General features: G+C 35.8%; 1 protein-coding gene across 5 annotated transcripts in view; it reads right to left on the minus strand.

The window, feature by feature from the left end:
• Positions 1–15,531, minus strand: part of TBC1D19 (TBC1 domain family member 19) — a 147,826-nt gene that overhangs the window by 87,151 nt on the left and 45,144 nt on the right. For 4 of the 5 annotated variants that reach the window (XM_044767663.2, XM_044767666.2, XM_044767665.2 and 1 more), the window contains 4 exons: positions 14,675–14,738; positions 13,644–13,690; positions 10,640–10,750; positions 2,535–2,607 (listed from right to left, as the gene is read on the minus strand). In XM_044767663.2, the coding sequence (XP_044623598.1) occupies positions 2,535–2,607; positions 10,640–10,750; positions 13,644–13,690; positions 14,675–14,738 (295 nt within the window). The remainder of the gene's footprint in view (positions 1–2,534; positions 2,608–10,639; positions 10,751–13,643; positions 13,691–14,674; positions 14,739–15,531) is intronic. The other variant, XM_044767664.2, reaches the window with a different exon arrangement.

A 15,531-nucleotide genomic window follows, 5' to 3' on the forward strand; every position in this document is an offset into this window, starting at 1 on the left:
CTCTCCCAGGTTGCAGACTGCCGACTTTTCACTGTGTCCTCACGTGGTGGAAGGGCTAAGGAGCTCTGTTGGGCCTCTTTTATAAAGACACTAACCTCATTCAAGAGGGCTCCATCCTTATGACCTAATCACGTTCCAAAGGCCCCACTTCCTAATACTATCACCTTGGGGATTAGGACTTCAGCATATGAATTTTAGGGGGATACAAACATTCAAACCACAGCAATATCTTTCTATAAGCTATCTGATACTGTCTTATAAAATGAGAAAAGAGTATCAAAGAGGGAGAGAGGAGACAGCACAGTACAGCAGACTTTGGAGGCAGACTGCTTAGTTTTGAATCTTGGTTTACCATGTACTAGCTTTGTGACCTTGGTCAAGTTACTTAACATCTCCACTTCTTCAGCTTTAAAATGGTGGTAATACTACTACTTCCCACCATACAAGAAAATTAAAACCATAATACAATACCACTGTATACCACTAGAATGACTAAAACAAAGAAGATGGAATACACCAAGCATTAGCAAGCATGCAGACCAACCTCTACTCTCATACATTGTTGGTGGATGTGTAAACTGGTATTACCACTTTTGAAAATTCTTTGGCAGTTAATCTACTAAAGCCGGACTTATGCAAATCCTAGGACAGAGAAATTGCTTTCCTGAGTGTATACCCCACAAAAGGGTATATATATATGTTCACCAAAAAGTACATACTAGAATGTTCATAGCAGCTTTAGTTTTAATAGCCTCAAACTTGAAACTTTCCAAATACCCTTCAACAATAGAATAGATAAATAAATGAGTGGTATATTAGGAGGGTGGAACACTGTAATGCAAAAAAAATAACCTACAAATACATACAACTACAAAATAATCTACACATGCATACAAAATAATCTACAAACGACATAGCTAAGTCTCATAAACATAATGTTGAACAAAAGAAGTCAAATATCAGGGGCCAGCCCCACGGCTCAGTGGTTAAAGTTTCACACTCTGCTTCGGTGGCCCAGGCTCACGGGTTCAGATCCCAGGGGCAGACCTACTCTTCTCATTAGTCATGCTATAGAGGCATCCCACATACAAAATAGAGGAAGACGGGCACAGATCTTAGCTCAGGGCTAATCTTCCTCAAGCGAAAAATAAAAGAGGAAGACTGGCAATGAATGTTAGCTCAGGGTGAATCCTGCTTACCAAAAAAAACAAAGGAAGTCAAACTCAAAGAGTATATACTGCATTCTTCCATTCATATGAAGTTCAAGAATTGGCAAAACTAATCTAGGCTGTTAGAAATCAGAATAGTGGTTATCTTTGACATGGGGGATAAAGACTGAAAGAAGGGGCTTCAGCTTATTGATCTGGGTGGTATTTTAATAGTTGTGTGTCCAATTCATAAAAATGGAGCTATTCCCTTAGGAAATATACACTTTCCAAATGCCTTTTAAAATTTAATAAAGTTTAAAAAATGGTAAAAATATACCTTCTAGAGTTGCTGAAAGGTTAACATGAGGTAATATATATGGAACACAATCTATGCTCAAAAACGGTTTACTATTATTATTATTACTACTATTAACAATTTCTCCATCCTAGGATTTGCATAAGTTCAGCTTTAGTAGATTAACTGCCAAAGAATTTTCAAAAGTGGTAATACCAGTTTACACATCCACCAACAATGTATGAGAGTAGAGGTTGGTCTGCATGCTTCCTAGTGCTTGGTGTATTCCATCCTCCTTGTTTTGGTCATTCTAGTGGTATACAGTGGTATTGCATTATGGTTTTAATTTTCTTGTATGATGGGAAGTAGAAGTATTACTATCACAATAATAATAATAATAATAGTAATAAATAGCCAACTTCTTATTTTATAGAGGAAGAAAAAATCCAGAGACGTAAAGTGATTTGTCAAAGTCACACAGCTAGCCATGGCAGAGGAAAGATAGAACAGTTCCCTGGCTCCTGTCTGGTATTATTTCCACTACAATATAGACCTCCTATGTTTTAAGTCAATTTTTACTCCCTTTTTATTATACCTAAATCCCAATCTGCTCTTTTATGAAAAGCACATTGTATTTATGCACAAAAAGAGAAAAGTTAGGGAAATTTTCTCGATGATTAAGATTTAAAAGGCACTAATTTTAAAGCCTAAGTTTTATTTGGAATAGAATGTCAGTGTTTGCTTGACTTGGTGATATGAAAAATAATAAAAATAGATAGTGATGGCCAGTAAAGGGAAATCTAAGTGCTACCAATGAAGATCTTGTCAACAAAATGACTTACGTATGTCTAACGACTTTTCAAAATTATGTTAAAGACCTTCAAAGAAGAAGACAAAATCTAGTTGTACTCTGATAATTACAACATACAGGATTTTATTCATTAATTAATAGTAACCAAGGAGATGCAAAAAAGCACGCTTAGTTTTCAGATACAAAAAAAAGTTACTAGATTAATTTAGAAATGACAAGATAAACCTGAAACTCACTCTCATTTATTATTAATTATATACTACATGGGAGAAATACTAACCGGGAGGCACTTGTGTAGAATCATCTATACCCAGTTGTCCTGTAGTTAAGCCAAGTTCTACAAAGAATTCTTTCTGAAAAATAACACACATAGAATTAACATATGTATCTCAGGCTTTGCTACATATTTTTAAAAAAATCACCTTCACCTAATATCAGCTTAAATAAAAATCACAATGTAAAATGAGTCTTTGCTTCATTTAACTATCTAAAAAAGAAACAGATGTTATTGAATCTTTAACTGGTAATGCATTAATCCAAAATTAAGGTGCAGAACAACTATGATTCTTTTACTACAAGTATTTCTGTGTAATATTTATTATTTTCATGTGAAATAAACATGAATAGAAAAAATAAAATCTTTTAAGAAAAATTAGTATATATAACGGGAAAAGAAATTTAAGCACACAATATTTCCCCAAATGTAGCACCTTTAGGATTATTTTTCTTTCCCCTAATTTTTCCTACTTAACAAAAGTTTTTACTTTGTCTTCTAACCAATGAATGATGCCATCGTTTAAAAAAAAACCTTGCTTTTAAAAATAGTTCTTGAATTTCCCTTTTTAAGTAATAGACTAATTAGTAAAGTAAGGAATGATAATTATCCTTTTGCATAAAGAACTATTAATATTCAAATCTTTCCTGAAGCACACACACAGTATACACAGCAATGATCAATTTTATCTTCTAAAATTGCCAATATAATTCTGTATCTGTGCTTTCTAGGTTACTGCACTTCACTCAGCTCTTAATCAACTAAACACCACAAATATCCAAAACAACTTAATTTTTAAGTAAAATTAGACTATCAAGTGCTCTGTTAAAATAAGAGCAAATTAGATCTCTTCTCCAGACTTCCTCTCATCTAGCAATGTCTATGGAAAGTAATCATGTTTGTCTGTTACTTTTAGATATATAACAACCCCATAGCATTCACATTATTTCTATTCCCTGAGTAATTAAATATTTCTATTAATATTTCCCTCAGTGTTTTGTTCCTATTCTAATTGCTAAAACCAAACTATCTTCTCCTTTAAAAAATGGAATTAGTTTTAATCCTTCCTAATTATCCATTATTATTTGTTAGTGATTTATTAATGTCCCTCACAAGACAGTTATTCAGCTTAACATGTACACACATTTCATTTTTGTATTGATTTCATTTTATTTTTTTCTTTTAAAGATTGTATTTTTTTCCTTTTTCTCCTCAAAGCACTCCACTACATAGTTGTATATTCTTAGTTGTACGTCCTTCCACTTGTGGCATGTGGGATACGGCCTAAGCATGGCTTGATGAGCGGTGCCATGTCCGCGCCCAGGATTCGAACCGACAAAACACTGGGCTGTTGCAGTGGAGCACACGAACTTAACCACTCAGCATGGGGCCAGGCCCGTGTATTGATTTTAAATAACTGATGTCATATTTCAATTTTTAACCAAACTTGATTTTTATCTATACTTTAAAAAAGCACTGCACCTTATGTTACCAATTTTTAATGACTAAAGAGGTAAAAAATGTTATTCTTCCATTTTCAACCATTGTCTTCTACTTATTTAAACATTCTTTCTTTGTTGAAATCATTAAAATTAATGATAACCTATCAATTTTTAAAATAAATTTAATCGTACTGCAGAGAGGACTTAAGTAAAATAAACATTTCAATATTAGGTTCTGTAATCACAACTGAGAATTACACTTATGCTAAGACATGTTAGGAGCATAAACAGAACTCCAAACATACATTTTCTATTTCACTGCTCTGCAAGTTCAATACTTACACAGACAGACTGGGGTCACAGATAACCCATGCCTCCTGGAGTCAGAATCATTAAATCTCCAGGCCACACGACTTAGGGAAGGCAAAGACAACTATCCTTAATGACCTCAGGAAGAGAGGGACTAACCACACTCTTAGTGGGCATAGCACAATTTCTTGAAAATTAGCCACTGGCTTTTGATTCTCCAACAGCTAAGAATGAGTCCACATCAGCTCCAGGTCCCCGCTCAGACAGAAGACATAATTAGTCCCACACACACATGCTGAAGCACATTATCCTCTCCCTGCTTCTTTACCTAGTAAACTCTTTCACACTAATTCAAATGGCAGTACCTCTGAGAAGACTTCCCACCACTTCCAAGAGAAGAATTGGCCACTTCCACTTCTGTACACTCAAAGCACTTTGTACAAACTGCTAGGACTGTTAAAAAATAACTTTTTAAAAATCATTTTTTCATCAAAGTTGTAGTAGTAATGGTTAATAGTTATGTACTGCTTACTATGTTTCAAGTACCATATATATACTTTATATATATTAGTTTCCTAGGGGTGCCATAAAAAAAAAGTACCACTAACTGGTTGGCTCTAAGCAACAGAAATTTATTTTCACAATCCTGGAGGCTAGAAGTCCAGAATCAAGGTGTTAATAGGGCCACGTTCTCCCTGAAGCCTCTAGAGAAGAACTGTTCCATGACTTTCTCTTTGCTTCTGGGAGTGCCTTGGCTTATAGGTGCATCACTCCAATCACTGCCTCCGTTGTTATAGGACATTCTCCTTGTGTGTCTCTCTTCTGGATCTCTTCTCCTCCTCTTATAAGGACACCAGCTGTATTGGATTTAGGGCCCACCCTACTCCAGTAAGACATCATCTTAACTCGATTGCATTTGCGAAGACTCTATTTCCAAATAAGGTCACATTCACAAGGACTGGAGGTTAGGACTTCAACATATCTTTTGGGGGGACACAATTCAACCCATAACTTATATCTTAACTTATCTATGAGATAATATTATCTCTATTTTACAAATGAGAAAACTGAAGCTCAAGGTCAAGAAAACTTGACCAAGGTCACACAGCTAGTAGTGGCAGAGCAAAAATTTAAACCTAGGTTAGTTGCCTTCAGAATCTAATCACCTAACCATCAAGCTGTACTGTCTGTACATGCAGCAAATAGTTTAAGAAGTCAAATCAGCTAAAAAACTTAAAACAACAACAAAATAGCAATTCTCTATCTTATATGCACCTCCCCAACACACAGACACACAGACACAATCATATTTAGCCCACTATCCAGGGACAACTACTTTCAGCTTTTTTTCCGGTATTTATCTCCGTATTTCAAGTAAAAAGTATATATTGCTATTTTTAACTCACCAGTTTCGGATATCTATTGATTTTTTTATGGTAAATGAGGATTTCAGCTCATGTATATTCTCTTTTCCTCCCTCCATCATTCAATATAATTATATATCAATTCTTGATTAAATCCATATTAAGAGTTTGCATTATTAGGACTATTTAAATATTACTCACTGCTGAGCCACATGGTATATTATAAATATATTTCCTTTCTTATACTCTTCTTCATGCAGTTCACAATTAAACCATTTTTCACAATTTTCTCTAATCATGTACCTCTTCCTACACCCTTTAACAACTCTGAAAAGACTCACCTCAATACAATTTCACATGTGGTCAAACCTGTCAAATCATCTTTTGATGATCAAATCATCTTTTGGTGTTTTAGGCGTTCATCCTGGAACCCTCCAACCTCTTTCTCCAGTCTGGATGGTTGTGCTTAGTCCTACTGCACGGGCTTTGTCCTGGAACTGCTCTTCACTGTCATTCTGGAAACTCTTCTTCTCTTAGGTTGGAACCCTGTTTCCTGGGTCCTCTATTTCGCTCTTTTTGTTTATGACCTTGTTTTGGATCACTTCTACCAATGGCTCCTTGAATACGAGTAAATATTTTAGATCACATACATCTGAAAATATCTATTCCAACTTCACATTTGATCGACCATTGGTTACATATAGAATTCTAGGCTTGAAATCAATTCGAATTTTTAAAGGCATTACTTCAAAATCTTCTTACTTCCAGTTTTGCTGCTGAGAAGTCAGATGCCACTCTGATATCTGAAACTTCCTATGTACTCAGTTTTTCTTCTCTAAGAAGTTTTTAGCGTGTTCTCCTTTTCAGGTACCATGGTATGGGTCTTCTTTCATTCACAGTATTGGGTACTGGGTGAACCTTTTCATACTGGAGATTCCTGTCGTTCACTTTGAGGACATTTTAATAATTCCCTTACCTCTGTTTTCTCTTTCTGGAACTCCTCTTGATCAGAAGTTAGCCCTCCTGGATTGCTCCTCTAATGAGAAAAATCTTATCCCTCTTAGTTTTCATAGCTTGGCTTTCTGCTTTTGCTCTGTCTTCTGATAGAGATTTCATCACAGCTTTGTTTTCAATCCTTCTACTGATCTTTTTTTTTTTTTTGCATACAATATTTTTGATCCCTAAAAGGTCTTTTTCATTCTCTAATATTTTGTTTTGTTGTCTTAATGAAATTCTGTTCTTGTTTCAAGAGCAGTATCTTTTCTCTGAGAATATTAATAGTTTCTTTAAGTCTTCTATTGGGAAGAAATAGCTAACAGACCAATCTTTTTGTCCATGTAAAGATGACCTTGGGTTTACCTTTTCCCAGCACTGTTGCCCTGAAAATATACTGGATCACACATCTGCACACAAAATGCGGAGAGGAATCCCAGCTATATTACTAAGCAATGTTATTTACTGAAAAGAAATGACCCTTGGCTGGTAAATAATATCTAAAATGGAAGACTGTGAGTGGACTATAAAAATCTACTGGAAAACACAGGCCTTAGCTGCCTGGTGTGGCATCTCTCGAGAGGACTTGGAAGCTATGCTCACGTGCATTACAAGAAATGGTTCCTATTAGGTATGAAACTTCCCTGTGTTGTGCCTATGTCAACTTGTCACTTCCAATTTCACGCATTCCTTGTGGGGGCTGGGAAGTAGCATCTGGTTGGCTGTGAGGACTCTCAATGAAGATCTACCTATTATACTGATATGCTATGTTTTCAGCTTTGTATCATTCTACAAATCTAAGTAAACCTGGTGCCAGGTTATAGCCTACTGTATCGTGTGAATGTATGTATTCATATCGAGTATGAATGTAAATTTGAAGCTGAAACAACTATTAGTGGTCATGATAAGTACTCATTTCCTAAATTGGCTATTTCTTCATCTTTAATTTTTATTTGTTTGTTTTAGTTTTGGTCTCTGCCTTTCAAATTAGAAGATTTCAAATATCTGGAGATCCTAGGCTGTCAGTCATATTCAGGAACGAGGCAATAAACAACCTACTGAAAGCTCTGTCTTGCAAAGATTGGGCATAGAGTGTGGTGGGCTCACTGTGAAGCAATATTATAGCCAGCCAGCTTTTTTTTTTTTTCCTGGTTAAGGATTCTCCAAATCTCTGTTTGTCTTTTCTCTGGCCTTTTAGAGTTAGTGGATGGTGGGAGAGGAGAGAACTGTGCAGGCATAGTGGTGGTGGTAGTGGATGAGGGTACTAGTCCCACCATTCAGTCAACATTCACGTAATCCCTCTGTTTTCAGTACAGTGCCTCATTCCTGTCCTGCTCTACATCTGAGGTGTCTGAGTTCATATCCTTTCTGACTCTGCTTCTTTAGTGATATGCCTCTGGTCTCCCATGGGGGAGGAGGAATCACCTGAATAAGCAGGGTGGTAGGAGTCTGGGGTCTAACCCCTCCTGATACAGACTTGCAGACAATCTCCATTTTCAGCCCTCTTCTATAACATGTGGTGTCTCCAATTCGTGGACCTTTCCAAAGTTCTCTGGAGAAAATCATCTTGCCTCTTATATCAGGCAGTGTCCAGTCAGGAACTAGAACCCATATCAGAAATGTGGACATGGAAAAACAGAATTAGCAAATGCAGCCTATGTCTTCTAGTCTGAAGGAGAATATGATCAAGAAGGAACGAAGAACTCAGGAAAGGATCCTCCCTGCCCTCAAGACTGAGATTCAGACCTCTCCGGAGAGCTGCCACAGGAATGTGCAGACCAGAAGTGGTAAAGAAACATGCCAGAGGGTATAGGCTAGAGCTAGTTGGCTGAAGGTTGCCAAGGCGAGTGTTGCAGGGCCTCCTGCATGCTGATCTGCTGGCTCTTACACGTGGGACAGGAAGGGAAGTCCCCTTCTCTCCCTTTCTCCTGCTGTGTTCTTGCAGTGTCCCTCCAGAACCCTCTACTGACAAATCCTAACATCAAGCCAGTTGGCAAAAGAGAAATGTTTACCAGATACAACTCCAATATAATAAAGCAGAACAAAAAAAGGTAGACTTGGAGCTGAAAGATAATAAATTGACTACTGGCACATTTTTTCATCGTACCTCCTATCTTCTAGAAGCATTTAGGCTTGACCTTCTTCTTTCAAGGTTAAGTCACTTATTATTGTCTCATCAGTTCTCTATCTTAGTACATTAAAGCTTAGAGTTACAAGTCGTTTCCTAGTTTTACCAAAGACAGCATTTACATTTCTGTGTTCCTTACTGTTTGGGGATAACTAACAAAAGAAAAAGGAGTGATAATTTCTTAACTCCGTCATCAGGAAATCTCTCCACTTTTCTACAATTACTCTATTTTAGAACTAACTTCCTGGTCAATCTATGTTGTTGCAAATGGGATGATTTTGTCTTTTTCTATGGCTGAAAAGTATTTCATTGTATATACGTATACCACATCTTCTCTGTTCATTCATCCATCAAAGGTACTTAAGTTGCTTCCAAGTCTTGGCTTGTGAATAATGCTGCAATGAATAGAGGAGTGCATATATCTTTTTGAATTAGTGTTTTCATGTTCTTTGGATAAATATCCAAATTAGAATAGTTGCATCATCTGGTAGTTCTACTTTTAATGTTTTGAGAAATCTCCATACTCTTTTCCATAATGGCGGCACCAGTTTTACATTCCCACCAGCAGTGTATAAGGGTTCCTTTTTCTCCACATCCTCTCCAATACTTGTATTTCTCATCTTTTTAATAATAGCCATTCTGATAGGTGTGAGGTGATATCTCATTGTAGTTTTGATTTGCATTTCCCTAATAATTAGTGATGTTGCTTATCTTTTCATGTGCCTATTGGCCATCTGAATACCTTCTTTGAAAAATGTCTGTTCAGATCCTCTGTGCATTTTCTGATCGGGTGTTTGTTTTTTGTTACTGAATTATATGAGTTCTTTAAAAATTTTGGATATTAATTATGCTAAGTGAAATAAGTCAGATGGAGAAAGACATTTACCACATGACTTCACTCATACGAGGAAGATAAACAAACACACAGATATGGAGAACAGATTGGTGATTACCAGAGGGGAAAGGGATGGGTGGAGGACGAAAGGGGTAAAGGGACACATATGTATGGTGATGGATGGTAACTAGACTTTTGGTGGTGAACACGATGCAGTCTACAGAAGTTGAAATATAATGATGTACACTTGAAATTTATATAATGTGACCTCAATAAAATTAAAAAAATAATAATAACTTCCACACCAAAATGTGACAGTCTCCAGAGCAAAGATAGTCTCTAACTCATCCTTTCTTTCCCTTACCTCTCTCAGTGCCTCATCGTGTTACATGATTAAATTTATTTAATTTAATCATCCAAAAAATTAAATAAAATGTACATTCTCAAAAAAATTTATATAAAATGCACAATTTGTTTTAATCAGTTTTATAGCCATACATCAGGCACCTGTATCCCAAGGAGCTGTCTTATAAATCTACATTGTTCACTAAAATGAGGAATAAGCAAAAGCATTTATAGGTCAAGACAAGCTTATCTTTAGTTCTACTAGCAAAGCAATTCACTCTCTATATAACCTCTTTACAATAAAGAAGAAACTCTTCATCTTATTCTTTTATTTAATGAGCAAGTTGTCCTGTTGCTTTAGATATATGCTGCAGTAAAATATTTTTCTAATGGCTCATTTCTAAAGTATGTTAATCTATTTTTATTTTTATTTTTTATTTTTTATTTTTTAAGATTTTATTTTTTCCTTTTTCTCCCCAAAGCCCCCCAGTACATAGTTGTATATTCTTTGCTGTGGGTCCTTCTAGTTGTGGCATGTGGGACGCTGCCTCAGCGTGGTTTGATGACCAGTGCCATGTTGGCGCCCAGGATTCGAACCAAGGAAACACTGGGCCGCCTGCAGCGGAGCGTGTGAACTTAACCACTCAGCCAAGGGGCCAGCCCCTGTTAATCTATTTTTAAATGTTTATACTTACCAATTCAGGGATGTCTTTTACTTTCAGAGGAACTTGGATTAAACCCAAATGAGTCCTAAAACTAAGAGAATCACCATTTTCATAATTTGGGTTGCGAAGATTAATTAATACCTTAAAAAACAAATCCAAAAAATTTTTTGGTTAGTTTCTTTATAGGATGCTTACAGTTACAAAATTGGCAGTGATATCAGCATATCACCACAAAATTAAAAACTATTTGGGGTTATGCATATACTTTAATTACATTCTAAAATACTATAAAATTGCATTGAAATGTTAAAATACCATAAACACGCTTTTAATTAGGATGGTTTAATATTCCAAATGATGATCTACCATATACAACTCTAAAATATTAAGAATTTAGTTAGAAAGAAAACTTTTTTTTCTAGTATATAGTTATATATTCTAGTTGTAGGTCCTTCTAGTTCTTCTATGTGAGCTGCTGCCACAGCGTGGCTGCTGACAGACGAGTGGTGTGGTTCCGTGCCTGGGAACTGAAACCGGGCTGCCAAAGTGGAACACACCAAACTTTAACCACTAGGCCATCAGGGCTGGCTCTTTTCCTTTTGCAGGGAAAGACTGCCCTGATCTAACATCTGTTGCCAATCTTCCTTTCTCTCTCTTTTTTTTAATTCCCCAAAGCCCTAGTACATGATTATATATCCCAGTTGTAAATCCTTCTAGTTCTCCTTATGTGAGCCACCACCACAGCATGGCTACTGACAGATGAGTAGTGTGGTTCCATGACCAGGAAATGAACCTAGGCCACCAAAGTGGTAAGAGTGTTGAACTTTAACTATTAGGCCATCAGGGTTGGCTCAAAAGAAAACTTTTTGATGGTAAGGAAAAATAAAAATTGTTAGATTATGATATTTTATCAGGGAAGGTAACAGAAAAATTAAAATTGCTTGATTGTAATATTTACCAGGGAAAATTTCAGAATCAACTCTAACCCTTTTAAAAACAGATATTGGTAAGGTTTTCAGAAAGATGGTGGAATAACATTGTAGAATATAGCCTCTAAACCAAACCCAAAAGGAAAAAAAGAAATTTCAGAAGCTAAGCTAATAAGAAAGACCCATTTATATACTTTCAAAATTAAGCAGATGAAAAGTATTAGATATCTGCATATCCTTTAATCTAGGAATCTCGTTTCTATGAGGATGATTATGGAAATAACTAAAGGTGTTTGCAAAGGTAGTACAGAAAGAACATTAATGAAGTACCGTTTATAACAGGAAAATATAACACGACTTAAACATCTTGTTAGAGGGAATTACTTTAAATTATGGTTAACTCATATAATAAAATACAGTGTAATATGCCTCAATTAATATAGGTAATATAGGCATTAAAAATGTACAGACTGCTGGTTTGCACTTGATTTACCAGTGGGGGTACAAAAGGCCTCTCAGAAAACTTGTGCCTTGACTCCCAAGACCAAAGTATCTTACTTGTATCTTGGTGGTTCATAAGCAAAGACAAAGTGCATCCTGTGCAACTGAGGAAGGGCCCTGGGAGCTATGCCTAGAAGTTTGGGTCTCTTTGTATTTGCATGTGCTTTCTTTCTTTTGCTGAAAGAAAGCCTTATGTGGGTGTATCCTGTGAAGTCTTGTGAGTCTTTTCAATTATCTGACTCTGTATAATTGTTGCAGCAGTGAACAAAACAGAATGAGAAGCTCCTGCCCTTGTGGAGCTTCCACCTAATAGGAGAAGGCAGGCTATTAGCAAAATAGAAAAATAGTATATTCTATAACAATAAATGCTATGGAGAAAAGAGCTTTCCAGGCAGGGTACCAGGAAACACTTTGTTGAGAAGGCGACATTTAAGCAAAGACTTAAGGAGTGAGGGAACCTGCAGACAAGTATCTGGGGAAAAAGCACTGCAGGCAGAGAAAACAAGGAGCAAGGGCCCTCAGATGGGAGGAAGCCAGGGGAAGGCAAGGAGGTTAAAGTAGATGGAGTAGAACAAATCAGGAGGAAAAGTAACAGGAAATGAACTCGAGAGGTAATGGGTATATATCAAATAGGGTATTTTAGGCCACTCTCATGACTGGTTTTTAAGTAGAATGAGATGGGAAGCTACTGGTTACTAGAAGAATGGCTCATTCAGAATTGTACTTAAAAGGCTTCCTCTGGAAAGTGCACTAACAGATTCCAGGTGGGTGAGGGTAGAAGCAGGAAGACCAGTTAGGAGGCTACTGAAATAGTCCACTCGAGATGGTAACTTGGACCAGGGAGGTAGGAGTGGTGGTGATAAGAAGTGGATGGATTCTGGATATTTTTTGAAGGTAAAGCTGACAGGATTTGCTGATGGATTACATGTAAGGTACAAGAAAAAGCGTGGACTCAAAGATAGGTGAATTAAAATAACGAGTGAGTTCTAACTGCCTACTGAAGAGCTCCACTTGAATGCTCGATACACCTCTCCAACTTAACTAAGCTCATCATCTTCACTAATGGACCTGTTCCTCCTCTGGTATTCCCTATCTCAAGGGCAAGTTACCTCTACCCAACTGCCCAATTTAGACACCTAAAGGTCATCTTTATCTTTTCTTTTTCTCATACTCCCCATACTAATCAGTTCCCAAATCCTACTTAAAATCTCTTTCAAATCTGTTGAATTCTTTCCATTTCCAATGCTGTTTTCTTAGTTCAGATCTTTATCAAGTCTTGCCTGGACTACTAGAACAGGGAGGGAAATAAAAAAGGAAAAGATACACTGACTACCTCTATGTGGTAGGCAGCAGGCTACATGATTTATAGTCACTATTTTTTAATCAAAATCTTCCTAATTGATTTACTGCCTCTAATCTTTCCATACTCCAGAATATTTTCCAAAAGCAATTTCCAAACACAAATCTGATCATGTCGCTCCACTGCTTCAGTGGCTCTGGGGCTTTTTACATGGTGATCCCTCTGCCTGGAGATACTCTTATATTGTCATTTCTTTCACACTTTTCCCTCATCAATATACATACATTTATCTAATAGAACCTACCTCAAGAAAATCCTTAGGGGCATAAACAGGTCTGAAAAGGCTTAAATCTAGAATTAATAAGATAAGTTAAAACAAAATTTCAGTTATTATATAAAGGCTTACTAATAATAAATGTTACTGATTCTTTCATACATTGCTGTGCAGCTAGATTAATCCAAACATTTGCAGAGTATCGATTATCTGTCAGACATTAAGTATTGGAAACACAAAAATGAAAAGACAGCCCCTCTCTTTGACAGCTTAGATGAGACACTCTAGAAGAAATTGAGTCTCCTTTTCATAAATTTGTAATAATTTATAACTGAAGTGAAAAAATAATGTCAATATAACGTAAAAGTTCTATATGAGAATTCTCAAAGCACAAAGAATACAAACAATGTAAATTTAGTGAATTCCTCCAGTTGTACTGAACCGTTTTTGAACTTCTATAACACACTGCTTCCTTTATTATAGCACTTACCTCTTGCCCAGTCCCCTATAGTTTTTTTTAAGGAAGAGTGGTGAGGGATTATGTACATGTCTACCTATACAATTATATACATCTATTTATCATAGTAAATGATATATTGTTGTCATCATTATATATTTATAAAATTGATTGACTCAATTTTAAACATTAAAATGAACCACAATAAATTCTTAAAAACATTTTAGATGTCTTAAAACTCTTCACAATTTAACCTATCTTTAACATCTAATGTAATTAAAGCTTGAAAAACATTTACCTTAATTATGAGTCTAAGAAATCCACTGAATAATTTAATTTACTCTTTAATAAAAATGTTTTTAAATGATGCTTTAAAAAAGAATAATTGATTTAAATATTCTCAAAATAATGTAAAAAATTGACCAAAGTTAGGAATTTTTAAACTGGAAAGTAGAAGTTTAAACAACTAAAACAGACGATAGTAAGTTAGTAGGGAGAGAAACCTGCTATCTTTCCAAAAGAATTGTTAATATTATTTTGAATTCACAATTAAGAAGGCTATATTTTTCCCACTACTACATTTTGAAAAAAGTTGGTCATATACCTGGTTCATCAGTTCCCATTTCATTCCATTTATTGAGAAGTTCTTTCTGTTCTCCAACTGGCCTCTAAAAAAGGTAATTTAAAAATTGGTTTCATTTTGTGAAGTTCAGCATGCAGCTGAAAAGTAAGAATCAATACTTATCTAAAAGTTTAAATAAGCTACCATAACACAAGGAAAAATAATTTCATTACATGTGGTGAATTGTGTTTGGAATTGCACTTAAATTATTTTTATTTAACTATTATATTAAATCTACTCTCAATGGCTCAGTTAGAATATGGTGCTAATGGTCCAAGAAGAGAAGGTAAATGATCTGTACTGGCCAGTAAATTTCACACAGAAAAACTGCTCCTCAGCCACATTCTACATCTCTTACCCCGTCCAGCAATCTCAGAAATGCATCACAAGGGGGACTGGCCAAGAGAGTGTGACTGTGAGTCAGTAGCATCATCTTCCTATATGAAAGACAGTATATTACACAATACTACACACTTAGACAGTTTTTCATATAAACTTATCCTTTTTTACACCATTATTCTGGTGCCTTCAGTGACCTTTCCTTGGATATTATCCAAAATACATCCACTATATCCTGTCCAACAGCAGGGAATAAATAGCAGGTAGGGAGAATGAAGTAAAAAGAAACTTGTTCTCTCCTACTTGCGAGCAGCAATAAAGAATCCAGAACATTCTTCAAGTGGTTTTTCTCTCCTTTTTCATCTCTCCTCTCTCAAAGCACAGAGTGACAAATAAATGTTGCATTTTAGAGCTAAATAGATCCAATACTATTAGATCTAAATAGTTCTGCAGGGAGATGACAAATGATTCTTTTCATTCCCTATGTTAATACTGAAAGA

Source organism: Equus asinus, chromosome 3 (assembly GCF_041296235.1).
Source record: "Equus asinus isolate D_3611 breed Donkey chromosome 3, EquAss-T2T_v2, whole genome shotgun sequence".
In the NCBI taxonomy this organism is placed as follows: domain Eukaryota; kingdom Metazoa; phylum Chordata; class Mammalia; order Perissodactyla; family Equidae; genus Equus; species Equus asinus.